This window comes from Falco biarmicus, chromosome W, assembly GCF_023638135.1.
Source record: "Falco biarmicus isolate bFalBia1 chromosome W, bFalBia1.pri, whole genome shotgun sequence".
In the NCBI taxonomy this organism is placed as follows: domain Eukaryota; kingdom Metazoa; phylum Chordata; class Aves; order Falconiformes; family Falconidae; genus Falco; species Falco biarmicus.
Genome location: NC_079310.1, coordinates 15,845,948 through 15,868,603, shown reverse-complemented (window position 1 = coordinate 15,868,603; position 22,656 = coordinate 15,845,948). Strand labels below are relative to the sequence as shown.

At 40.8% G+C, this 22,656-nt stretch overlaps 1 protein-coding gene across 1 annotated transcript; it reads right to left on the bottom strand.

Moving 5' to 3' along the window:
- Positions 1 to 18,953: 18,953 nt before the first annotated feature.
- Positions 18,954 to 22,268, bottom strand: LOC130141967 (uncharacterized). The gene is made up of 2 exons (XM_056323327.1): positions 20,103 to 22,268; positions 18,954 to 19,151 (listed from the first exon to the last, which is right to left on the bottom strand). Exons 1-2 carry the CDS (start codon positions 22,258 to 22,260, stop codon positions 19,027 to 19,029), a joined length of 2,283 nt encoding a protein of 760 aa, XP_056179302.1. The 5' UTR covers positions 22,261 to 22,268; the 3' UTR covers positions 18,954 to 19,026.
- Between the last annotated feature and the right edge of the window lie 388 nt (positions 22,269 to 22,656).

Below are 22,656 nucleotides of genomic sequence, written 5' to 3'. Positions count from 1 at the left end.
ACTCTTTTAAAAAATTGGAATATAGACTAAAGAAAAACAAAACTGGACACATCTCCATCACAGAACTCTTTGTTATAAAGGTCTAAAGCTGGTAATCTCTAACAGTCCCTCCATATTAATCATGCCATTTACAGCTCACAATGTCCACACCAAAAAGGATTGTTGACTTAATACAACTTTTTAGAGTGTTATTGAGTAATGTGTTTCTTGTCCTGCTGAAGCTTCATGTTCTTCCTTCACACAGATCTGCTTTCTTTTGTGGAGGTGTTAGCACAGTGTAAAATTACTTCATCTTTTATGTGTTACATCATTCCCAATAACACATAACTCTTCCACTTATTGTTGATCTGATTAGCTCAAGGACTCTCTTCTGATTTTAACAACCTTTCAAATTTTTGCTGGACCATTTCAAAGGGTTAGTTTGATCCTGAGCAAGGTGCAAGTAATTTGAAAAACTCTCTTACTGAACTACAGTCTTGAAAAGTCATTTAGTCTCCAATTTGCATCCTATCTTAATGACTGTCTGAATATTATAACAACACTAAAGACCACAACAGTGATAATTAATTTCCACAGAGACAATACACAGTAAAAAAAAAAACAAACACCCCCTGAGAAACACCCAGTTTTTCTCATTGCCACTTGTGTGTGTTGTGAAAGAGATAGCGAGCCATGACAGCATGGGTGGCCAAGCCTCATTCCTGGCATTCAGGAAGTAGATTTGGAGAATATACTAGTCTTTATACAAGACAAAGGGATACTTTTTTCTTCTGGAAGCTGCTTTTCTCAGTATATCAGTACATCTGAGGCCCTGCCCTCTAGAGTTGAGAGCTAGACCAGCATCATACACTGACATGCTATTATTTGAAAAGCATCCAGCAAAACAAAACCCTAATTAAGATTGAAGCTCTGGCATATGGGTAACAAATAATGGTGATTCAGTGTGAATCCCCATCTGCAAGAGTATATTACCTACTTTCTACTCCAGTAGATCATCAAATGATTCTTATGCTTTAACTAAGCACTCATGGTAAATATTTGCAGGTCTGAGTCCCCGTTTTATGGCAGATCTAACCTAATTTGTCTGCTCAAACTGGGGAGGGACATCCCGGGGGCCTCTTCTGCTTTCCAGATAAGGTGCCTTGAGCACTAACATCAGAAACAGTATAAAATATAGGCATCCATACTTCAGTTTAAACAACTGAGGAAATAAGGTAAAGAATTTGGGGAGGAGGGAATGAAAAGAAAAAAACATGCCTGAGAGAAGAAGCTTTAATATCAAGGGTGTCTTTTGAATAACACAGCAGCTGAGGAGAGACCAAATCCTAGAAGTGCTTGACACAGACACTCTGTTGCTCCTCAGTTAGGTGGTTTATCATTTTAATATTTCTCCTCCAGGTGCACTAAATCAAACCAGATGGTAGTCTACAGCCTCTTGGCTCAGCCTAGACATGAAGGGCCTCTAGTGGCTGAGACGTGAAGGGCCTCTAGTGGCTGACGGTCTCATACTATTAAAAATAACTCCTAACTCCACAGGCTTTCAAAGTAACATCAGGCATTTTAAGGTGACACTTTCTCTCTGCCTGCTGTCTTTCATACAGTCTTAAGGAACAAAGAAGCAGCCTCTGGCAGAAGGAAACTAAAATGTAGGATGCTGATGCTATTCTACATGTGATAGAGTGATATGGAAGATAAGAGACTGAGCTGCACCATTTCAGGTTCTGAAGTATTTTATATGCATGGATCTCCCCTTTATGGTCTTCCTGTATCCTTAACATCCCTTACCTGTACTGTTAGAAGTCCTTAATTTTCAGAAAAGTTAAAAAATTATTATTTTTAACAGCTGACATACCTAATTGATTTAGCTTGTGAGAGAGGGTAAGAGATGATTTAATCGTGCTCTGCAGACATGGCTAACAGCTGATGGTAGCACATGATTTCAGTATAGCAGAGAAAGGCAAGATATAAGAAGTTTGAAGCTGAAGTCAGCAAAGCTCAAACTGGAAATAATGCAGAATTCACAGAAAGAACAATTAAGTCTTGAAAGAGATAAGAAAATACAAAAAATTCCAAGTGGTAGAAACCAAGTATCAATATTGTCTGACTTTCTAAAATAATCTAAACCCAGTAGTTCAAGCAAAAGCTAGTTAGGGCTAAATGAAACATCACTAGGCAAAATTCTCTGATCTATATCTTTAGGCAGGAGAGACTAAATGACCTTTTCTGGCCTAAAAAAGATAAAAACGTTTGTTATCATCTGAGATATGAGATCAGTGGTAGACAGGGAGGAAAAAAATAGGAAAAAAATAAAACACACAGGGGACACTAAGCATTAGGGAATTAGCAAAATACAACAAGCAGATAAACTGTAGGTTTATTTATACAAAGAAAGGCTTCAGCAGGTGAACTGTCATTACCAGAGGGTAGAGAGTATTATATGAAGGGACAACAACATTCACTTCATTTTGAGACAGTCCATAGGATTAATCATCCCAAGATACAAAAGTCAAAGTCTGATGTAAATGCCTTGAAGATTAAATTGTAGAATTAGAGCTCATATCTAGCCATTATTATTGACACTATGGGAAATAAGCACAGACAGACTCTCACACATGATGATCTTACTCGGCAATCATTATGGGGCAGCAGTTGGATAAGGCACCCAAAAAGAGCATTGAAAGAAACCATACCCAACAAGAAAAGGGTAACCATCTCTGAGCCACCAGGCTCTTTCAGGCTAACCTTGTTTTAAATGTTCCCTCAATTACAAAAGATTTTTTTAGTTAAAAGGTCAAGCTAATTTAAAACATTATTTCATGTTTCTGATCAAATATTTTGGTCAGGCTGGTTCAGGCCTGCTCTTTTCTTTTTAAAAAGAATCCTGCTGAATACAGTAATTGTTAATAAAAAACAACATACACTTCACAGATTAATAAGGTATTATGGTAGCCAAGATGTGAAATTTTGAAGCTTTCAGTACAATTCTCTTATTTAAAAATACAATTCCTTTCCAAAAACCACAAGCAAAATGTTCCAAAATGTATTTGGTAAGACTAAATCTGAGCCCAGACATTTAAGACTCACCTTTGTGTTCACAGGGTTCAGAATACAAACATGAAAGATATATATGTACATACATATTTTAATAAATGCTGGTTTTCCACTCTGGAAGCCCTGTTCTGACACTTTTATCGTTTCAGCTTAGATTTTTTTGTGCTTTTCTCTGCATGTATGCTCAATTAAGTGTCCTATATGGAAATTAAATTACCATCATGGATCTTAGTAGAAGTGACAGTTACTGACAGAGGATGGGGGGTATATTAACCCTCTACCAATTTCTGGGATTTTAAATGGCTGATGGCTAAGTGCACTGTTACAGCAAGTCAGTCTGGGCTATATTAATCACCTGCAAATGCAAAGAAAAGCGTATCCTGTTATGATCTGCTTTCAGGGGGATTTTCGTTGAACCTTTAAATTGATTTAAGAACAAAGCAGAGCGCTATCTGGTGCCATCACATTGTAGGTCACTATGTCCTAGCTAGCAGAGGGTAACAAGCTGACTCTATAAGCCAAGGTGAAACACATCTTTACCTACAAAAATTTGCACTGTGAAGAAATATTTAGTCTTATCCTTCCAAAACCAGGATTCAGGTTACAGCTGTGCAGCTCCTTAGGCATGATCATCAAGGAGTATGAATGGTCACTCAGTAGTACAGCAGCAAATAAGCTAGCAAACACCAAAGAGATCTGCAGCTACATTGTCCTGTTTCAGCTGAGATAGAGTTAATTTTCTTCTTAGTAGCTGGTGCAGTGCTGTGTTTTGGATTTGGTGTGAGAATAACGTTGATAACACGCTGATGTTTTTACTTGTTGCTAAGAAATGATTATACTAATTCAAGGACTCTTCAGTTTCTCAGGCCCTACCAGCAAGAAGGCTGGAGAGGCACAAGAAATTGGGAGGGACGCTTCCAGGACAGCTGACCTGAACCAGCCAAAGAGATATTCCATACCATATGACATCATGCTGAGTATATAAAGCTGGGGGAAGAAGGAACGTGGTGACATTCGACATTATGGAGTTTGCCTTTCCAAGTAATAGTTATGTGCAATGGAGCCCTGTTTTCCTGGAGATGGGTGAACACCTGCCTGTTGATTCAATGGGAAGTAGTGAATGAATTCCTTGTTTTGCTTTGCTTGCATGCACGGCTTTACCTATTAAACTGTCTTTATCTCAACTCATGAGTTTTCTAATTTTTACTCTTCCAATTCTCTCCCCCATCCCACTGGGGGGGGAGTGAGTGAGTGGCTGTGTGGTGATTAGTTGCCAGGTGGGGTCAAACCTCAACATACATCTTTGCAACAGACCTAACAGGTCTAGGGCATGGGCTTGAGTACAGCTGCGGGGTCTAGTTACCCAAAGTACATAAGTATTAGCATGCTCCCTGGCACAGCCAGCCTACAACCCTAAGGCAGTGCCCTAGCACAGCATAGGGGAAGGTACAGGCTAGGGAGCCTTCATGAAAGACCTTATAAGGAAGGCCATGTGGTTTCACTGGTAGGATGGGAGTTTTGCAGTATAAGAATTCCATCTAAACCCTAGACATGATCTCCATGTTCATCTGTGGAACATCACCACAGACACAGCCAACAGTGTGCTTCTTATGCGTCCTTGATTCCTCCCAGGAATACCCCAAGCAGTGAATTCCCCAGCATTTACAGCTTATTGCTCTGATGTGAAAATACAAAGTCATGAAAGAGGACTTTTTTCCCAATTAAGCTATTGAAAATATCAGGTGTGAAAATTGTGCAAGATGTTTCCCTCTTCCTGCCCTACTCCCTAGAAAAACCAAATTAGACTGAATCAACTGAAAAAATAGGATGGAATGAATTAAGGGAAAGCAGCAATGCCCACACATGGAAATAGGAGCAATCAAGAGCATGGGCTTACAAAATGGAACTGTCTGTGCTGCACTTCTGCAAAAGAGTAACCAGAACATAAAGAATATAAAATGATTAACACCACCATAAAACAAAAAGAGAAATACTCTGAAAAATGGGATCAACTAAAACATGAAATCCAGAGCACAGCTGGGGGAACATACCACACAGACTTCCCATTGCATGCTGCACTTGTGAAACTTTGATTGGAGCACTGACACAATGATTCTGCTTCCAGAAATATATAGACAAATTGGAAACTATCTAGAAGAATCCAGACAGCATATATGGGCAGAGGTCTAGAAATTCTGTGAGGACATTTTAAAATATTGGGTTCATTTAACAAAGAGGAGACTGGGAGGCAATACAACATTCTTCAAATATCTGCCAAGAATGAAATTAAGAAATTCTTCTCTGTATTCACTAGGAATGAGATCGGGAACAATAGACTTACACTGCAGCAAAGTTTAGACCACAAGGAAAGCTCTCTAACAGAAAGGCTAGTTAAGCATTAGCAATATCTGTCCCAGATCTATAAATAGGTTGGACAGTAACCTGTAAGGAACAGTCTTGGTGTTGTTGATTCATTTCATAATTGCAACTAGCTCCAGCTCTTCCATAAAGCACAAGTTTGAAACTGGCACTACAGATGGTATCATGAATGCATATATACTAAGTATGGCACTGTTTGCCTCCTTCAACCTTAATTTCACCCTTAGGAGCTATTTACAGCTTTCCATAACCTCAGCCAGGAAAAAGATGTCTATGTTTCTCAGGCAGGTGTGATATAGTGAAAAAAACCTAACTCTGCTGCAGACAGAAGCTGCATAGATAACAGAAACATTAACATCCAAGAAAGATCAAAGGGCGGGAGCTCGGAAGGGACAGATAGTACCAATGTAGATGAGCTCAACAAGAATGTAAATAAGGAGCCTTCTCACAAGGATGAGCTAACTGCTAAAAGAAAACAAACTAGGGTAAAATAATTGTGGTAGTAGGAGATCAGCGACCTACTCGGCCCCCACCCCAAAGAAGGTGGATCCCTCCGCCTGGGAATTATGCTGATATATTAAAACCAGCCCAGGGGGCATGTATTAGCTCAAGCTAATGTTTAGAGTGGACAATAAAGAAGGGCTCATCCTTAGCTAGCAGATGTTTAAGATAACATAAACTAAATAACAACAACTGCTAACGTGTGCAAAGATAAACAGGAACTTCAGGTAACTGCCCAAGAAGGTGAAAAGTACATCTTGAAGAGACACCAGAGGGAGGAAATTCTGAATTTTTTGAAACCTTATGCATATGCATGACTTTGTATAATAAATATCGTACTGCTTGTTGAAACGATGTGCAAGTTAGGAGGAGCGATCCGCCTTGCAACCGGTGCTGCAATAAACACCTGTTTTATAACTCTCCTTGAGTTGTAGAGTTCGATTCCACATGTCAGGTGGCTTACCAGATGATACTGGAAGGGAGGAGTAGCTGTTATAAACGATAACAATTTAAAACAATTTTATTTTGGGTTCAATCAATTTAGGTTGAGAAACAATAAGCAAAAACAGCGCTGGGTGCGCGGAGAACTCAATTAGTTCCACCACATGCACACCTGAGTCCTAAAAGCAGCATCTTTTATCCCCGGATCTTGACCAATCTCTTCTCGCTGGATGTTCGTTCTGCTCTTTCCCCATTGGGTCGTTAGGGTACACCTTCTCCTCCTATTGGCTCTCCTTTGGCGTGCTTTTTCAAATCTCAAGGTCTTTGTCTCCTTTGGCGGGCCTTCTCTGGTGAGGTTTCACTTTCCTTATCTCCTTTTGGCTGGCTTTTCCAAGCAGCGATTGCCTCAGGGGAAGGGGAAGCCATCACATTGTCTTAAAGGAGAACCACATGTGCCCCCTCACCACAACTGCGATACAGGTCCCAGATTTACACAGGGTACAACAATTACACTTATCACACTACATTCTATTTTTGACATGAATCATGACTGTGTTTATCACATAGCTAAGGTACAACGTTCAAGCAGGATTGCTCATCACAGAGTGTGATGCTATGAAAGTAATGGGCCATCCATTCAACCCCTGATCTTCAGGCTAAAACATCCATTTCAATGATTTTCATGCTATATGCATTTTTACTGGGAACCAGAAAATGAAGCTGTAGATATTTATTTAATTGGTCTTACAATGAAATATGAGGAAGAAAACATAATTTTATATTTCCTCTTGGTAGTCTGCCACTTTTTAAAATGCCCTCCCCCTTTTTTCTTTCTCTTGCTTTACTCTTTAGCATTATAATCTCTTGCTGAAATTAGTTAATTTCCTCAGTGCTGTTTTCTTAAGGTCTTAGAGCTTGGAAAAATCTGCTTAAAGTGAGTTTTTATCACTGTCAAGGTCATTGAAGCTTGAAGAAATACACTAAATTTTTCCCTTACCCTAAAGAAATACACACACAAAAGGAACTGACGTATGGAATTAAACTCTATAACTAGAAAGTTATAAAGTAGGTATGTTTATTGCGCGCAGATGCACGGGGGATCACTCCTCCACAAGCATGCATGCCCGAAGTGACGAACCATCTCACATTTATACAATAAAACAAATGAATATTCAATTAACGCCTATACATATTCTTCACCCAAACCCACTTACTCTTCGCTTCCTATGTTAATTAGCTTATCAGTCCTTTGCCTGGAATGTGGTGGTCTTGCAGGTTTGTAGGTGATTCATGTTCTTGTGACCATCTGAACTTCTCCAGCAAGAAGACTTAGCACTCCCTCCCTCTAGATAACATTGGAATGTCTCTCATCCTTTTCTCATCCTTTTTATAAACAGCCCCTTTGTTAGAGGAAGAAGGGTAGGCGTCTCCTCAAAGCTGTGTGGCTATGTGACCAGACACCACACCCATGACCAGTCACCATACCCACATTTCTTGAGCAGACATATACAATCACAATCGATGTCCATTGTCCCCATTTCACACTATTTCTCCATATCAGTCCCCCCTTTTCTATCAAACTAAGTAAATTCTTTTACTTAAGCAGTCTTCCTGAATGATATAAAGCATCATACATAAGTGTTACCCTTTTAAACATTCTCCAAACCCACAAATATAACATAATGGTAAGTATTAAGGAAATTCCTAAACTGATCAATAAAATCACAATGGGGTGTACCATAGCATTAAGAATTCCTGTTGCAGAAGGTGACCAGCCAAAGAGAGTATCCCACCAATTATGGTTTCCATCAGGAAATCATTTACATATTCATTACAATTCCAGGAATTCATTTACATATTTCGCTCCTGCGCAATGTCCTTGAGGAGTGGTCATGTGGGGGTCTTCAGGATGAAGGTCAGGAGTCTTCCTCCAGTGAACCTTTTTTACCTTCTTGTTTCTGCGCAGACTCTGTTCCTTGATAGACTGATGAGCATGATTCAAATTCCTTGTTTAGGTAGCGTTATAGACACAGCAGAAACTTAGGACCAGATGGCCCTTATAAAGATAACGAATCCAAGGACCTTGTGTCTAGTACATCCATGGTGCTGACACTAAGGGTCTTGGTGTATTCATCATGTTGACGATAAGGGTCCTTGAACACCTCCCAACTTTGGATAATTATATATAAGCACATCATTTTCTAAAAAAGTAGTATACCATTCATCACTCATTGTACGTAGCTCATTATTCAATCCCCCCTGTTCCAAAAACTATCATTATGCTCTCTGATCATTATGCTTTCTGATCATTCTTCGACAGCACCAAACAGAACATTGAAGTAATAAGGAGTATGTAATTGCCAATCTATTCCCAATCCTGTACTCACTTGTTGTACTATTCTGGCACAAAAGTGTGAGTCTCTATTGGAAGAGATTGTTGCCGGAACCCCAAAGCGGGGGATAATCTCATTTAACAATCCCTTCGTTACCTCTCTTGCTTTATTTGTTCGACAAGGAAAGGTTTTTGGCCAACCTAAAAAACATATCAGACATAATTAATAAATTTTGGTAACCCCCTTTTCTTGGGAGTTCGGAAAATCAGCTTGCCACTGTTGTCCTGGATAATTTCCTCTACTAATGTTCCCTAGTTTTATTTTATTTGCTGTATTGGGATTATTGCGTAAACACATTTCACATTGCTGAGTCACCTGTTTTATTACAGTATACAAGTTTCGCCCTTTCAATTTCTGATTTAGACTTTTATACAGAGTATCAGCTCCCCAATGCGTCTTTTTAATAATAGGGCTGTGGTCCATATTAAATTGGATGGTACCACTATACGACCATCCCTTAAATAAGTCCACTTATTTATCTTTATTTTATCATTCATGTCCTGAATTACCTTTAAGTTTTCTTTAGAATAGTTTAGCTCCTGATCTGTACTTACAGTTTGGATTTTATCGTCTGGTATTAAGGATAATTCCTCCTTTCCTACCTCCTCTGTTACTCATCTGGCCTCATGGTCGGCCAGGCGGTTTCCAATTTCTAAATCAGTGCCTCAATGGGCCATCTTATGTTCTTTCTTCCGGGATGACCCTCTTATAACAGAGGGTGCCATTCCTCACATCAAGGTCTGGCATGGCATATGTTCCCACCGCTCAACGCCTACTGGGTTGCAGCCAACAGCGGAGCTCAAGATTCTTCTTGGTGGCAAACACAGAGGCCAACCCAGTCTTGCCCTTGACTATGGTAGGAGGCACCTGACCAACCTTATTCCTTGTACTTCATTGTCAATGCAGAGTTTCATCTGCGCATCCCATAACAAGTCACTGCCATGGCAAAACACACAGATTTACATCAGTAGAACTACTACAGAGTGTATTTTATTTCAGTTTTTCTGCCAATATCCCCCAAAGCCTTGCTGGCCAAGGGATATTGTTTTTATCTGAACTGGGCAGACCTCCCCCTTATCATTTTTACTGTAACAGGTAAAGCATTTTTCACCTTTCCTGGAATATATTTTCAGATACCCCTGGTTAAAAGTTCCTTTTACTTCAGGGAGGTCCTCTTTTCCTCTATTCTGTTGAACATAAATGTAAGAAACTATGGAATAGGGTATTGTTTATTAAGATTTATGTTAAGCCCAATGTAAAGATTAGGCAACAAAAGATAACTGCCAGGTGTCCAGGATGCCGCTTGTGAAAGATAAGATAACCACCAGGTGTCCAGGATGCCGCTTGTGCATATGAATGAAGGGTCAACACCTCCACTACTTCATGAACACCAAAGTAAAAAAAAAGGTATAAAAAGGGACTGTTTGAACTGCTCAGGACGGCAGTTGGCGGAGCGCAGACTCCCCTGTCGTCCAGCGCTGTTTTTGCTCATATTCTACTTGCTATAATTAATAAAAAATTTTAATTGGATTATGATCTATTGTGGTCTCAATTTATAACAATTCTGGTGCCGTGACTCGGATAAGGAATGGTGGGCTTTGGTCCTCCGGGGAGGCGCCCCGCGACATTTCGCGGCCCCGCGACCAACAGCTTACTCCAACCTTACCGACGAACCTAAATTCTAGAATAATGAGCAAAGGAGAAACCGGTAAAATCCCATAAAAATTCTGTGCACGGGAGTCCGGACGAAGACGCAGGACGCGTAAGTATATTGTGAAGTTGTTCGCGGGTTTGCCGTTCGGGCGGGATTGGGTTTCCTGGAATATAACGAGTGAGAGGTTCTATATACTGAACCAAGCGAGTGCGGACTCTTAAGTACTGCGTCTCCCATCTCCCGCGAGGGACTGGGCCAGGAACAAGGGGAGCGAGTGAGTGTATGTTTGTGGATATTCCAGAAGATGGGGGCGAAGGGCAGCAAGCCTTCGACTCCCATGGGAAGGGTACCCATTGTACCTAAGAATACCCCTCTGGCATATATCTTAGACAATTGGAGATATTTCCCTGGAACTCTAGGGAAAGATAAGCAGAAGATGATAGAATATTGTACTAAGATATGGGGAGGGAAGAAAATTTCTAAAAATGTCTTTTGGCCAGTCTATGGGTCAGAAGAAGATTGGGTAAGACAGCAATTAAACCTCTGGGTTAATAATAAAAAACCCCTTAACCCGGAGGAGAGTCGATATGCGGAAGTGTGGCTAGAAAGACCGGGAGCTAGACTTTACCCACTGAATGAAATAAAAACTAAACAAAAGAAAAAGCAGGAAGAGTTGGACGAAACCCTTCTAACCCCCCCTCCTTACATTCCTCCTCCTGCTCCTGCAGAGGTCCCCAGAGCGCCCACTCCCCCACCAGAGTCGGAACAAGGGTCTCCCCCTCTTCCTAGACGCATAACTAGAAGTCAGAAAGGGGCAGCTCAGATGTACCCCCTAAGGGAAATACCCATGGGGGGACCTCAACCTGTGATCGGATATATTTCTGTACCCCTAAACTCGGCTGACCTACGAGATTTTAAAAGAATCGAGATGGGAAACTTAATTGAGGACCCACTCGGAGTGGCAGAAGGATTAAATCAATTTTTTGGGACCAAACCTTTATACTTGGGATGAGATGTAATCTATCCTTGGTCAATTATTTACTACCGAGGAAAGAGATATGATGACGAGCAGGAATGAGACTGTGGGATGCTCAGCATGCCTAGGAACCCCAAGCAGATATTAAATGGCCACTCCAAAGACCTAATTAGGATAATCAGGATCCAGTGCATAGAACTCATATGCAGGACCTGAGAACTATAGGAATTCAGGGGATTAGGGAAGCAGTACCCTGTGGCCAGAATATCAATAAAGCATTTAATGAAATGCAAAAGAAAGATGAAAGCCCTACTGAGTGGCTGGAACGACTGAGGAAAGCCCTTCAGCTGTACTCTGGGGCAAATCCAGACGACCCTTTAGGGTAAGCGCTCCTAAAAACTCAGTTTGTGGCAAATAGGAGAGTCAGGGGCTCTATATCTTAGGGGACCGGAGTCATCATGAGCCCTTGATAAAATTAAAAATAGGTCCCCATAAACAAGAGTTCACCTTTTTAGTAGACACTGGGGCTGAAAAATCAACTATTAAGCAAATACCTGAGGGATGTAAAGTTTCCCCTGAAAAAGTACAAGTAATTGGGGCAAAAGGAGAACCCTTTAAAGTAAGCAAAATCAAAAATGTGGTATTCGAAACTGAAAATAAATTTGGAATGGGTGAACTCTTGCTCGTCCCTGAAGCAGAATTTAATCTGTTAGGACGAGATTTAATTGTTGAATTGCAATTAGAAATTAAAATAAAAAATCAAGGGCTAACAGTGATATGGAGAAATAGTGTGAAATGGCGACAATGGACATCGATTGTGATTGCATATGTCTGCTCAAGGAATGTGGGTATGGTGACTGGTCATGGGTGCGATGTCTGGTCACATAGGCACACAGCTCTGAGGAGACAACTACAGTTTTGAGGAGACGCCTGCCCTTCTTCCTCTAACAAAGGGGCTATTTATAAAAAGGATGAGAAAAGGATGAGAGATATTCCAATGCTATCTAGAGGGAGGGAGTGCTAAGTCTCCTTGCTGGAGAAGATCGGATGGTCTCAAGGACATGAATCACCTACAAACCTGCAAGACCACCACATTCCAGGCAAAGGACTGATAAGCTAATTAACATACAAAGCGGGGTTTAGGTAACAAATATGTATAGGCGTTAATTGAATATTCATTTGTTTTATTGTATAAATGTGAGATGGTTCATCATTTCGGGCATGCACGCTTGTGGAGGAGCGATCCCCCGTGTATCTGCGCTCAATAAACATACCTACTTTATAACTTTCGAGTTATAGAGTCTAATTCCGCACGTCAGTTTGGCGAGCCAGCCAGGAGGATTTCTGCTCGGCTGAGGGACCAGCTGCGGAGCGGACGCTCCTAGGCGCACCCCGGGAGATTTCCTCGGAGGAGCCTCCTCTTCTCAGCTGTTCACCCGGGAGCAGAAGAGAAACCCCTGGATCCACGGATAAAACGGTATGTTTAGTAATGGGGCGGCTGGTGAGACGCACGGAGACGTCCGGCGTGCAGCGTAGTCCCCAGGACGAAAGGTACCTTGGGAGGGGGTTTACTGACCAAGGGGTGGCCGCTAGCGATCTTGAGGGCAGATCGAGCAAATCCGAGGTTACTGCCATTCCTAAAAGCCCGGAGGCCTTGTGACGGAAAGCGGGGGGCGGGACGGAATAAGGCGGAATCTCACAGGAACAAGAGGGACCTCACAGCAAAAGTAAAAGGGAAACTTTTGCGTAGGAAAAAGAGGAAGCTAAAAACTTCTTTTAGGTTGTCTTAAGAATTGGGGAATTCCTAGAATGTAACAACTGAAATAGCGCTCTGTGTCTTGTTTGTTCTGTGTGTTGTCTTGTTATATGTTCAAAACTCGGAGTTATGAAATGTATGTTGAAAAATAATAATATTCTGGTAATTCTAGGCAAATAGCGGAAAACTTAACACTCTGCTTAAGACCAGGAAAAATTGGTTTTTGTTTATTGTTTGGTTTTTGACAATTGTTCATTGAAATGCATACTTTGTGAACTGTTAGTGTTCCTAGGTACCGTATAACATACTGCTTGTGTGACTGCGGGCTGCCCGGAGAGTGTGAATGGTGTGATTGAGATGCGCATTTTGATTTTCCGTGTATAGCTTAATTATTTTGACTGAGTGTGAGTGCAAGAGTGCTTGAGACAGGCGTTTGAGTGCAAAACAAGTAAGAAGCTCTATCCGCGTTTCTGACCTTGGGTGGCTAAGGCGGCCAGAAAAAAAGAAAAAACAAAGTAATTAAAATTGCAAAATGGGAAATGGAAGGAGTAAGCCCTGTGAAAAATCGCCCTTGGGTTGTATATTAAAACATTGGAGTGATATTTTAGGACATGGTGGTACCGAAAATAGAAGGAAATTGGTTAAATATTGTAATCAGTGGTGGCCTTTGTATAAATTGGAGAGTGATGTGAAATGGCCTCAGGAGGGAGGAACGTTAGATTATAACAGTCTCCTGCAATTAATGTTGTTTCTGAGGACAGAGGGAAAATGGGATGAAGTATCATATGCAGACATGTTCTTTGTCCTCCAGGACAAACCTGAGTGGCAAAAGGACTGTGGATTAGTACCCCCTAGGGATCCTATGGTACTAGCACTAGAAAGAGTGTGGGATTAACATCACCTGATCTTTGATTGTGGCTCTAGAAAAGGATAGGAAAAACCTGAGACCTAAACTAGAAAGATGTTCTTGTTGAAATTTTTGTGTTAAAAAGTTCAGGTTGCGGTTCCTTCTGTGGAGCAACCAGAATGAAACACGTTGTAAGATATAAAAACTTGTACTGATGTATGTAAGATCTGAAGCGGGGTGTGTGTGTGTGTGTAAGTGTTGGGGTGAGTTTGTACAAACCCCCGTACCCCCTCGAAGGTGCGACTGAATCATGCTGGGATGCATGGCAGGGTGTTTTCTGTTTGCCTGCAAAGGATGATATGTAAGAACACAGACTTAAAGCAACAAGTAGCAGATTTGCATTCAGGGTAAGAAAGAGTTAAAACAGAAGTGCTGCTGCAGAGGCAGGCTTGTGTAACCTGCAGAGCAGGAAGAGCATCTCCTGCTCCCTTCTGCTGGGGAGGAGGAGGGGGTTGCTGTTGCTGACAATTGAGCAGAAGAACCTGACAATGTCACCCCAATTGCTGCAGCATTTGCAGTACAACAGGACCGGTAACGGCCCCTCTAGGGCAGGGAATGGGTATGAGGTGGAATTTCAGTGAATACAAAACCAACTTACTTGTTAAACTTCAGTAATAAATAAATAAATAAATAAATTTGTTACAGTTGTGGGAGCTGCTGGCCACCAGGAAAACATCCTGAAACCTTTAAAGTACAAAGTAAAAAAAAAAAAAAACAAATAAGAATGCCAAATTCACTAAAATCTTTGTTGGCATGAGATTTATTAGAACATCTAGACGTTTAAAGAAGGAGAAATGAAATTAAAAGTTAAATATGATCAAGTAATTGAAATATTGAGTTTATCTTTAATTCAACAGAAAAGAGGAAAAGAGGACCTCCCTGAAGTAAAAGAAATGTTTAACCAGGTGTATCTGAAAATAAATTCCAGGAAAGGTGAAAAATGCTTTACCTGTTACAGTAAAAATGATAAGGGGGAGGCTTGCCCAGTTCAGATAAAAACAATATCCCTTGGTCAGCAAGGCTGTGGGGATATTGGCAGAAAAACTGAAATAAAATACACTCTGTAGTAGTTCTACTGATGTAAATCTGTGTGTTTTGCCATGGCAGTGACTTGTTATGGGATGTGCAGATGAAACTGCATTGACAATGAAGTACAAGGAATAAGGTTGGTCAGGTGCCTCCTACCATAGTCAAGGGCAAGACTGGGTTGGCCTCTGTGTTTGCCACCAAGAAGAATCTTGAGCTCCGCTGCTGGCTGCAACCCAGTAGGCGTTGAGCGGTGGGAACATATTGCCATGCCAGACCTTGATGTGAGGAATGGCCCCCTCTGTTATAAGAGGGTCATCCAGGAAGGAAGAACATAAGGTGGCCCATAGAGGCACTGATTTGGAAATTGGAAACTGCCTGGCCGACCATGAGGCCAGATGAGTAACAGAGGAAATAGGAAAGGAGGAATTATCCTTAATACCAGACGATAAAATCCAAACTGTAAGTACAGATCAAGAGCCAAACTATTCTAAAGAAAACTTAAAGGTAATTCAGGACATGAATTATAAAATAAAATTAAGTAAGTGGACTTATTTAAGGGATGGTTGTATAGTGGTACCATCCAATTTAATATGGACCACAGCCCTATTATTAATAAGACGCATTGGGGAGCTGATACTTTATATAAAAGTCTAAATCAGAAATTGAAAGGGCGAAACTTGTATACTGTAATAAAACAGGTGACTCAGCAATGTGAAATGTGTTTACGCAATAATCCCAATACAGCAAATAAAATAAAACTAGGGAACATTAGCAGAGGGAATGTTCTAGGGTGTTATAAATTAAGACCACAATAGATCATAATCCAATTAAAATTTTTTATTAATTATAGCAAGTAGAATATGAGCAAAAACAGCGCTGGACGACAGGGGAGTCTGCGCTCCGCCAACTGCCGTCCTGAGCAGTTCAAACAGTCCCTTTTTATACTTTTTTTTTACTTTCGTGTTCATGAAGTAGTGGAGGTGTTGACCCTTCATTCATATGCACAAGCGGCATCCTGGACACCTGGTGGTTATCTTATCTTTCACAAGGGGCATCCTGGACACCTGGCGGTTATCTTATCTTTTGTTGCCTAATCTTTACATTGGGCTTAACATAAATCTTAATAAACAATACCCTAGTCCATAGTTTCTTACAATCCCCCCTTTTTCTTTTTATCCTATTATTGTTTATTAGACGCTGCTTTCATTCTCGGCACTGCGAACAAACCTTTTTCCACAATCCCAACATTTATCATAACACTCACAAGGTAATACCTCACAATTACAATAGGCATAGTTTTCACGTGGCATAACGCATTCGCAACAATCTTCATCCTCATTAATAGATACACTCTTATATTTTGCCCTAGACCTCGTAGTTAAAATAAGCAATTTAGCTATGTCAAACCGTTCTCTAATAAAGTGTAAAATATAGCGTAATATACAAGGCCCAAATATAAGTCCCAGAATCAACATAATAAGTGGTCCTGCTAAAGCAGACAACAAAGTGGTTAGCCAAGGTGAGATATTAAACCAGTTTTCATACCATGACCTGCCCGCCTCACGATCTTTCCTACGTTGATCTAACCTTTTCCGGAGTTCAGACATGGTGTCCTGGACTACTCCCGTATGGTCAGCAAAAGAGCAACATTCTTCATTGAGAGCTACACATAACCCTCCTTCCTTTAAGAACAATAGATCTAATCCTCTTCTATTTTGCAGCACTACTTCTGATAGAGACTTTACTGAAGTGGCTAAATTTTGGATAGATTGTTCTATTTTTGCTAAATCCTCATCTACAGCCATCTGCAAACTTTGTAATTCCTGACCTTTTACTAGGGAGGCTATGCCTGTACCTGCTCCAACTCCGCCCGCTATCAGCAGTGTAGCTAGGGTTACCACTGTAATTGGCTCTCGTTTTTGTCTATTCAGGTCTCCTTCAAAGTGGCGTAACACCTCCTCAGAGGTGTGATAGATCAGACGAGGAACAATAATCACCTGTACGCAAAACTGAGATTGATTACACACGTTTAGGGATAGGCAAGGCGTTATTCCGATGTCTGAACAAACCCATTTAGCTCCTGGTGTCGGGATAGCCCATTTGTCATTTTGATTCTTGTGTTTCTCTATATTGGTGTTAGTGACTGTTCGGTTGCACAAAGGCTGATACTTTTCGGGCACTGTACCTATACATTTTCCTTGACCTGTTACTAATTGAATAGTAATTCCTTGCGTATGGTTCCTCTGGTCATCCCATGGGCATTCTCGTGGGTTTGAACCATTAGACCATTGAATCCTACCTGGTTTTCCAATTGCCTCAAAATATGGTGGTCTAACATTATAACATAACCAGCATTCCTCAGTTAAATTTGGTTTGCTTTCATTAAGGGCACGATAAGAGGCTTGCATGAGATTCCATAAGGGGTCTTTGGATTCTGACAACTCTAGATCCCTGGATAAGGAGAATTCAGTCACAGTGTCATTAGTTTTTTTCGAAAGGGAGTCTGGAGAAGGGGTTACGACAATTATGGGGGCAACCTTTTCTTCAGATAAAGTGGGTGGATTCAGGACCAGATTTGGTCCTACTGGTAAAGGATCGTGAGGTATCGGTTCCTTTTTTATAAGGAAATGTCCTCCCCTATCGGTTCCTGATTCCCAAAGTCTAGCCCCCCATGTTTTTCCTATCAACCAACCTGCATCTTCTGGGTGTGTCACATTAATGTAGATTTTGTCACATGTACCCTCATTCAAAAAACCTCCATTTGTTCCATGTTTCGGTGGGTCACATCCGAAAGGACCCCACCCTACCCATAAATACTTGTCTTGGTCAACCTCCCAGTCTGAGGCTACTGTTTCACAACCCCAGTAGGCACAATAATAATGTCCTGGGTAATTACAGTATCCTTTCTCATGGTTCGAACTAGGGCAAAAATAAAATCCATGTTTGTTCAGGCAGGGTTTTACCGGTATGAGATCACACAGCGCACAGAGAAAACTAGGGGCTCCTGGAGTAACTTGAGTCTGAATGGTTACTTGTCCTTCCCACCTGATTAAGGTCCATTTAAAAGGTTCATGAGGGTTTCCATTTGCTTGGGTTATTATCAATAACAAAACTAACGGTATACCAGGAAAAAGGGTGTCTGTCAATTTTGTCAATCCAAATATATTTTTACCAGTCCTGGGGAAGTTCGGCCATTGCTGCTTTTGCATCCCATTGCTCTGGTTCTTTTCTCCGCAGTATGTTCCTCCTCTGCCTTGCCCGTCGACTCGGTTGCTTCGAGCCACGAGGTGTACCATCTTCTCGGCAGCAAGGGAATTCTTCAGGAGAACAGCTGCTTTGGGCTTTCTGCCTGTTTACATAGGCTTCCCACTTTGCAGCTTTAACTAATGGGGCAAAGCAAGACACGGTTAATACTTCCCTTTTGCACTTTATAACCAAGATTTCAGCTACAAAGGGGACTGGTTCGGTGGAGTGGTAACAATAATATTGAGAGTTTATTCCTTTGGCAAAAATTTCCCACCACTCATGGGCTTCTCAAATAATTTCTTGTTTAGACTCTAATTGTTTTAATTTCCACTCAGTAAGAGTTCTTTGGATTTTCCAATACTGTGTGCAAACTCCTGTCGGAGGGTATCCGAATTCACAGTGTGTCCACCATTTATCCTGGCATACCTTACATTTAAAACAAGCAAATGGATAATAATTGTAGTTCAAATTATTACACCTAATTCGTATATCCAAAATGCATATATCATTAACATCAGCATATTTTCTATATTCAATATTGTGTGGCTGCATGAGCTTAGCAATTACACTTCTTACACTTCCATATATAATTGATAAAAAAGCGAGATAACTATAGCAAATGTAAACAATAATACACACTTTATACCAAAAGGTAATGCGTCAAAATAATCAAATAAAATCTCTATCATAACTTTATCTTCTCAGTGTTATCTTGGTGTCACCTGGAGTACTGATTACTTTCCAGTGGGGTCTCATCACTGGGCCTTTAATGCGACTGGCATGAGTCCATCCACGCTCAGCAGTCCGGACAGCTGTTTCTGTTGTGAGCAAAACAAGATAAGGTCCCTCCCAATTGGGTTTTAGGGTTTCTTCTTTCCACGTTTTAACCAATACCCAGTCCCCAGGTTTAAGAGTATGAATTTTTAAGTCCAGCGGTGGTCGTTGTACAATCAGTCCATGTTCCCAAAGCTTGTTACGATGTTCTGCTAATTGTGAAACATATTCATTAATCACACGGTCTCGAATTAAAACATTTGTTTGTGGACTTTCAATTCTATAGGACATTCCATACACCATTTCAAACGCTGATATTCCTACATCTGCTCGGGGTCTGGTTCTGAGAATTAATAGTGCCATGGGTAGGCACTTAATCCATGATAATTTGGTTTCTATCATTAATTTAGTCAAAATAGTTTTGATTTCTCCATTCATCCTTTCAACTTTTCCCGAACTTTGTGGATGCCATGGCGTATGGTATTCCCACTTAATACCCAAGCTTTCTGTTAGATCTCTAACAATTTTTGACACAAAGTGTGTTCCTCTGTCCGAGTCGATTACTTCAGGTACTCCATATCGAGGTATAATGTGTTCAAGTAACACTTTAGTAACTTGGTTAGCAGTTGCCTTGGAGGTAGGAAAAACCTCAACATAATGTGTTAAATGATCCACCATTACTAATAAATATTTGTAACGCCCTACCCTGGGTAGTTCAGTAAAATCCACTTGTATGTGTGTGAAAGGTCTGTATGCTGGGGAACGTCCTCCAAGAGGCTTTTGTCTCATGTTGTTTCGATTAACCTTTTTACAGGTCTCGCAGGCTGCCGTGACTGTCTTTGCTATGTTATATACGCCTATACAGGCAAACTGTTGATTGAAATGATCAACTAACGCCTGGGTTCCCCAGTGTGTTTTACTATGTATTTTTGAAAATATTTCAAGTGCTATGCCCTTCGGCAAAACTTCTCTCCCATCTGGCAATATGTACTTACCATCCTGTTCCTTAGCTCCCATTTGTTCTAGTTTTTCCTTTTCTGCAGACTCAAAACTCAAATTTTTACTAACAGGTATTTGTTGTGTAGTTAAAATTGTACTATAATTGCCTGCTACTCGTTTTGCTTCTGTATCAGCTGCATTATTTCCCCTAACTTGGTAACTTGTACCTCGCTGGTGTCCCTTTATATGTACAACTGCTATTTTATTCGGCATTTTTAATGCCTCCAGAACTCGCCGAATTAATTCCGGGTGTATCAGTTCTTTTCCCTGTGAGTTAACGAATCCTCTTTCTTCCCATATTTTTCCAAAAGTGTGCACTACTCCGAACGCATAGCGTGAGTCTGTATATATAGTTCCATCCTTTCCCTTCAGTGACACTAATGCTTTCCACAATGCATACAGTTCACAGGCTTGAGCCGACCAGCTGGCACTCAGGGGGCCTGATTCTATTGTCTTAAATTCTCCTTTTTCCAACTTAACGATGGCATATCCGGACAATCGTTTAACTTCCACTATTTGTGATGACCCATCTATAAATAATACTTCTCCACATTGTAGTTCTTCTTCTTCTAAGTCTGGCCTAATGCGTGTCTGCTGTTCAATTGTTTGAAAACAATTGTGCAATAGTTCATTACCTTCTCCTGGGTACAAAAATTCAGCGGGGTTAACTGCTCCAATAGTTTTCAAAGATAGTTTAGGGGATTCTATAAGTATTCCCTCATACTTTAATAATTGGCTATCTGTAAGCCATTTTTCTGCTTTTTGTTGTAACACTCCCCTGATATTATGAGGCGCATATAAGACAACTTCTCCATTAAAGGTAATGCGATTCGTTTCCTCAAGTAATAAGGCAGCAGCAACAATGATTTGTAAACAACTCGGCCAACCCCTGCTCACAGGGTCCAACAGCTTTGATAGGTATGCCACCAGTTTCTTTTGTCCGGCCCATTCCTGAGTTAATACTCCGAATGCCGTTCCTTCATGTATGTTAACAAATAAATGGAATGGCCGCTTTAAATCTGGTAGGCTTAAAACCGGTGCTTGGCTTAGCTCCCTTTTGAGACTGGCAAACTGCTCTTGATCCTGAGGGGTCCACTTGGGCATATTGTCTTTAGACAGTTGTTCATATAAGAATTTAACTTTAAAGCTGTAGTTCTCTATCCATTGCCTACAATACCCAAATAGCCCTAATGCCTGCCGAATTTGCCTCTTAGTGACAGGCATAGGTAATTCCAGAATTCCTTTAATGCGCTCTGGATCTAATATCTTCTCGCCGTTAAACAAATAATGCCCCAAGTATTTCACTTTTTCCTCCACAAATTGTAACTTTTCTTGTGATACCCGTAGTCCCTTTTGTGCAAGAAAGTTTAGGAGTCGAATGCTTTCTTTCCTTACATCCTCCTTATTATTCCCTGCTATGAGCAGATCATCTACATACTGTAACAGCACGTTTCCCGTTTGTACCTGGTATTCTTTTAAGAGCTCTTCCAGGGCCTGTCCAAACAGATTAGGGGACTCAGTGAACCCTTGGGGGAGCACGGTCCATCTCAATTGCTGCCTACGGCCTGTCTCTATGTCTTCCCATTCAAAGGCAAAATAATCACGGCATTCTTCTGCCAGTGGACAGGCCCAAAAGGCATCCTTTAAATCAGCCACACTATACCAGGAGTTATGGGGTCCTAGCTTGCTTAGCAGTGTGTATGGATTTGCTACTACAGGGAACCGGGTGATAGTTCTTTTGTTTATTTCCCTTAAATCATGTACGAGCCGATATTTCCCATTTGGTTTCTTTACAGGCAGAATGGGGGTGTTAAAGGGTGACATACAAGGCTCTAAGATTCCTTGTGCTAACAATCGATCAATTTCTGGTTTTAATCCTCTCCGTCCTTCTAGGGATATAGGATATTGCCTTATCCTCACAGGTATGTGGGGTTTGGAAATTTGAATTTTAATCGGTGGGATTTCCAGTCTACTAATTGTGTCTGGAGAGTACCAGACATCGGGGTTAATTTGTTTTTGATCATCCACGGTCAAAGGATAAGCAGACACTGTTAGCTCTTGATTTTTCACTTTAATTTCTAATTGCAATTCAACAATTAAATCTCGTCCTAACAGATTAAATTCTGCTTCAGGGACGAGCAAGAGTTCACCCATTCCAAATTTATTTTCAGTTTCGAATACCACATTTTTGATTTTGCTTACTTTAAAGGGTTCTCCTTTTGCCCCAAATACTTGTACTTTTTCAGGGGAAACTTTACATCCCTCAGGTATTTGCTTAATAGTTGATTTTTCAGCCCCAGTGTCTACTAAAAGGGTGAACCCTTGTTTATGGGGACCTATTTTTAATTTTATCAAGGGCTCATGATGACTCCGGTCCCCTAAGATATAGAGCCCCTGACTCTCCTATTCTGTTTTCAGTATTTCCTCATCCCTGATCCTTTCTCTGCAATTCTTCTTTATATGTCCCTTCTTTCCACAGTAAAAACAACATCTCTGTTCCTTCTTTACTACTACGTTCCCTTGTTTCGTTCCAGCAGATCTGTGTTCACC

Excerpts from the sequence above, each read along its gene's own strand:
- LOC130141967 (XM_056323327.1), bottom strand. The coding sequence starts at position 22,260 with ATGGGTGAACTCTTGCTCGTCCCTGAAGCAGAATTTAATCTGTTAGGA. Across the intron at positions 19,152-20,102 it reads GGGAGCTAAGGAACAGGATG|AAACAGCTGTCCGGACTGCT; the intron begins GTAAGTACATAT and ends TGCTCACAACAG.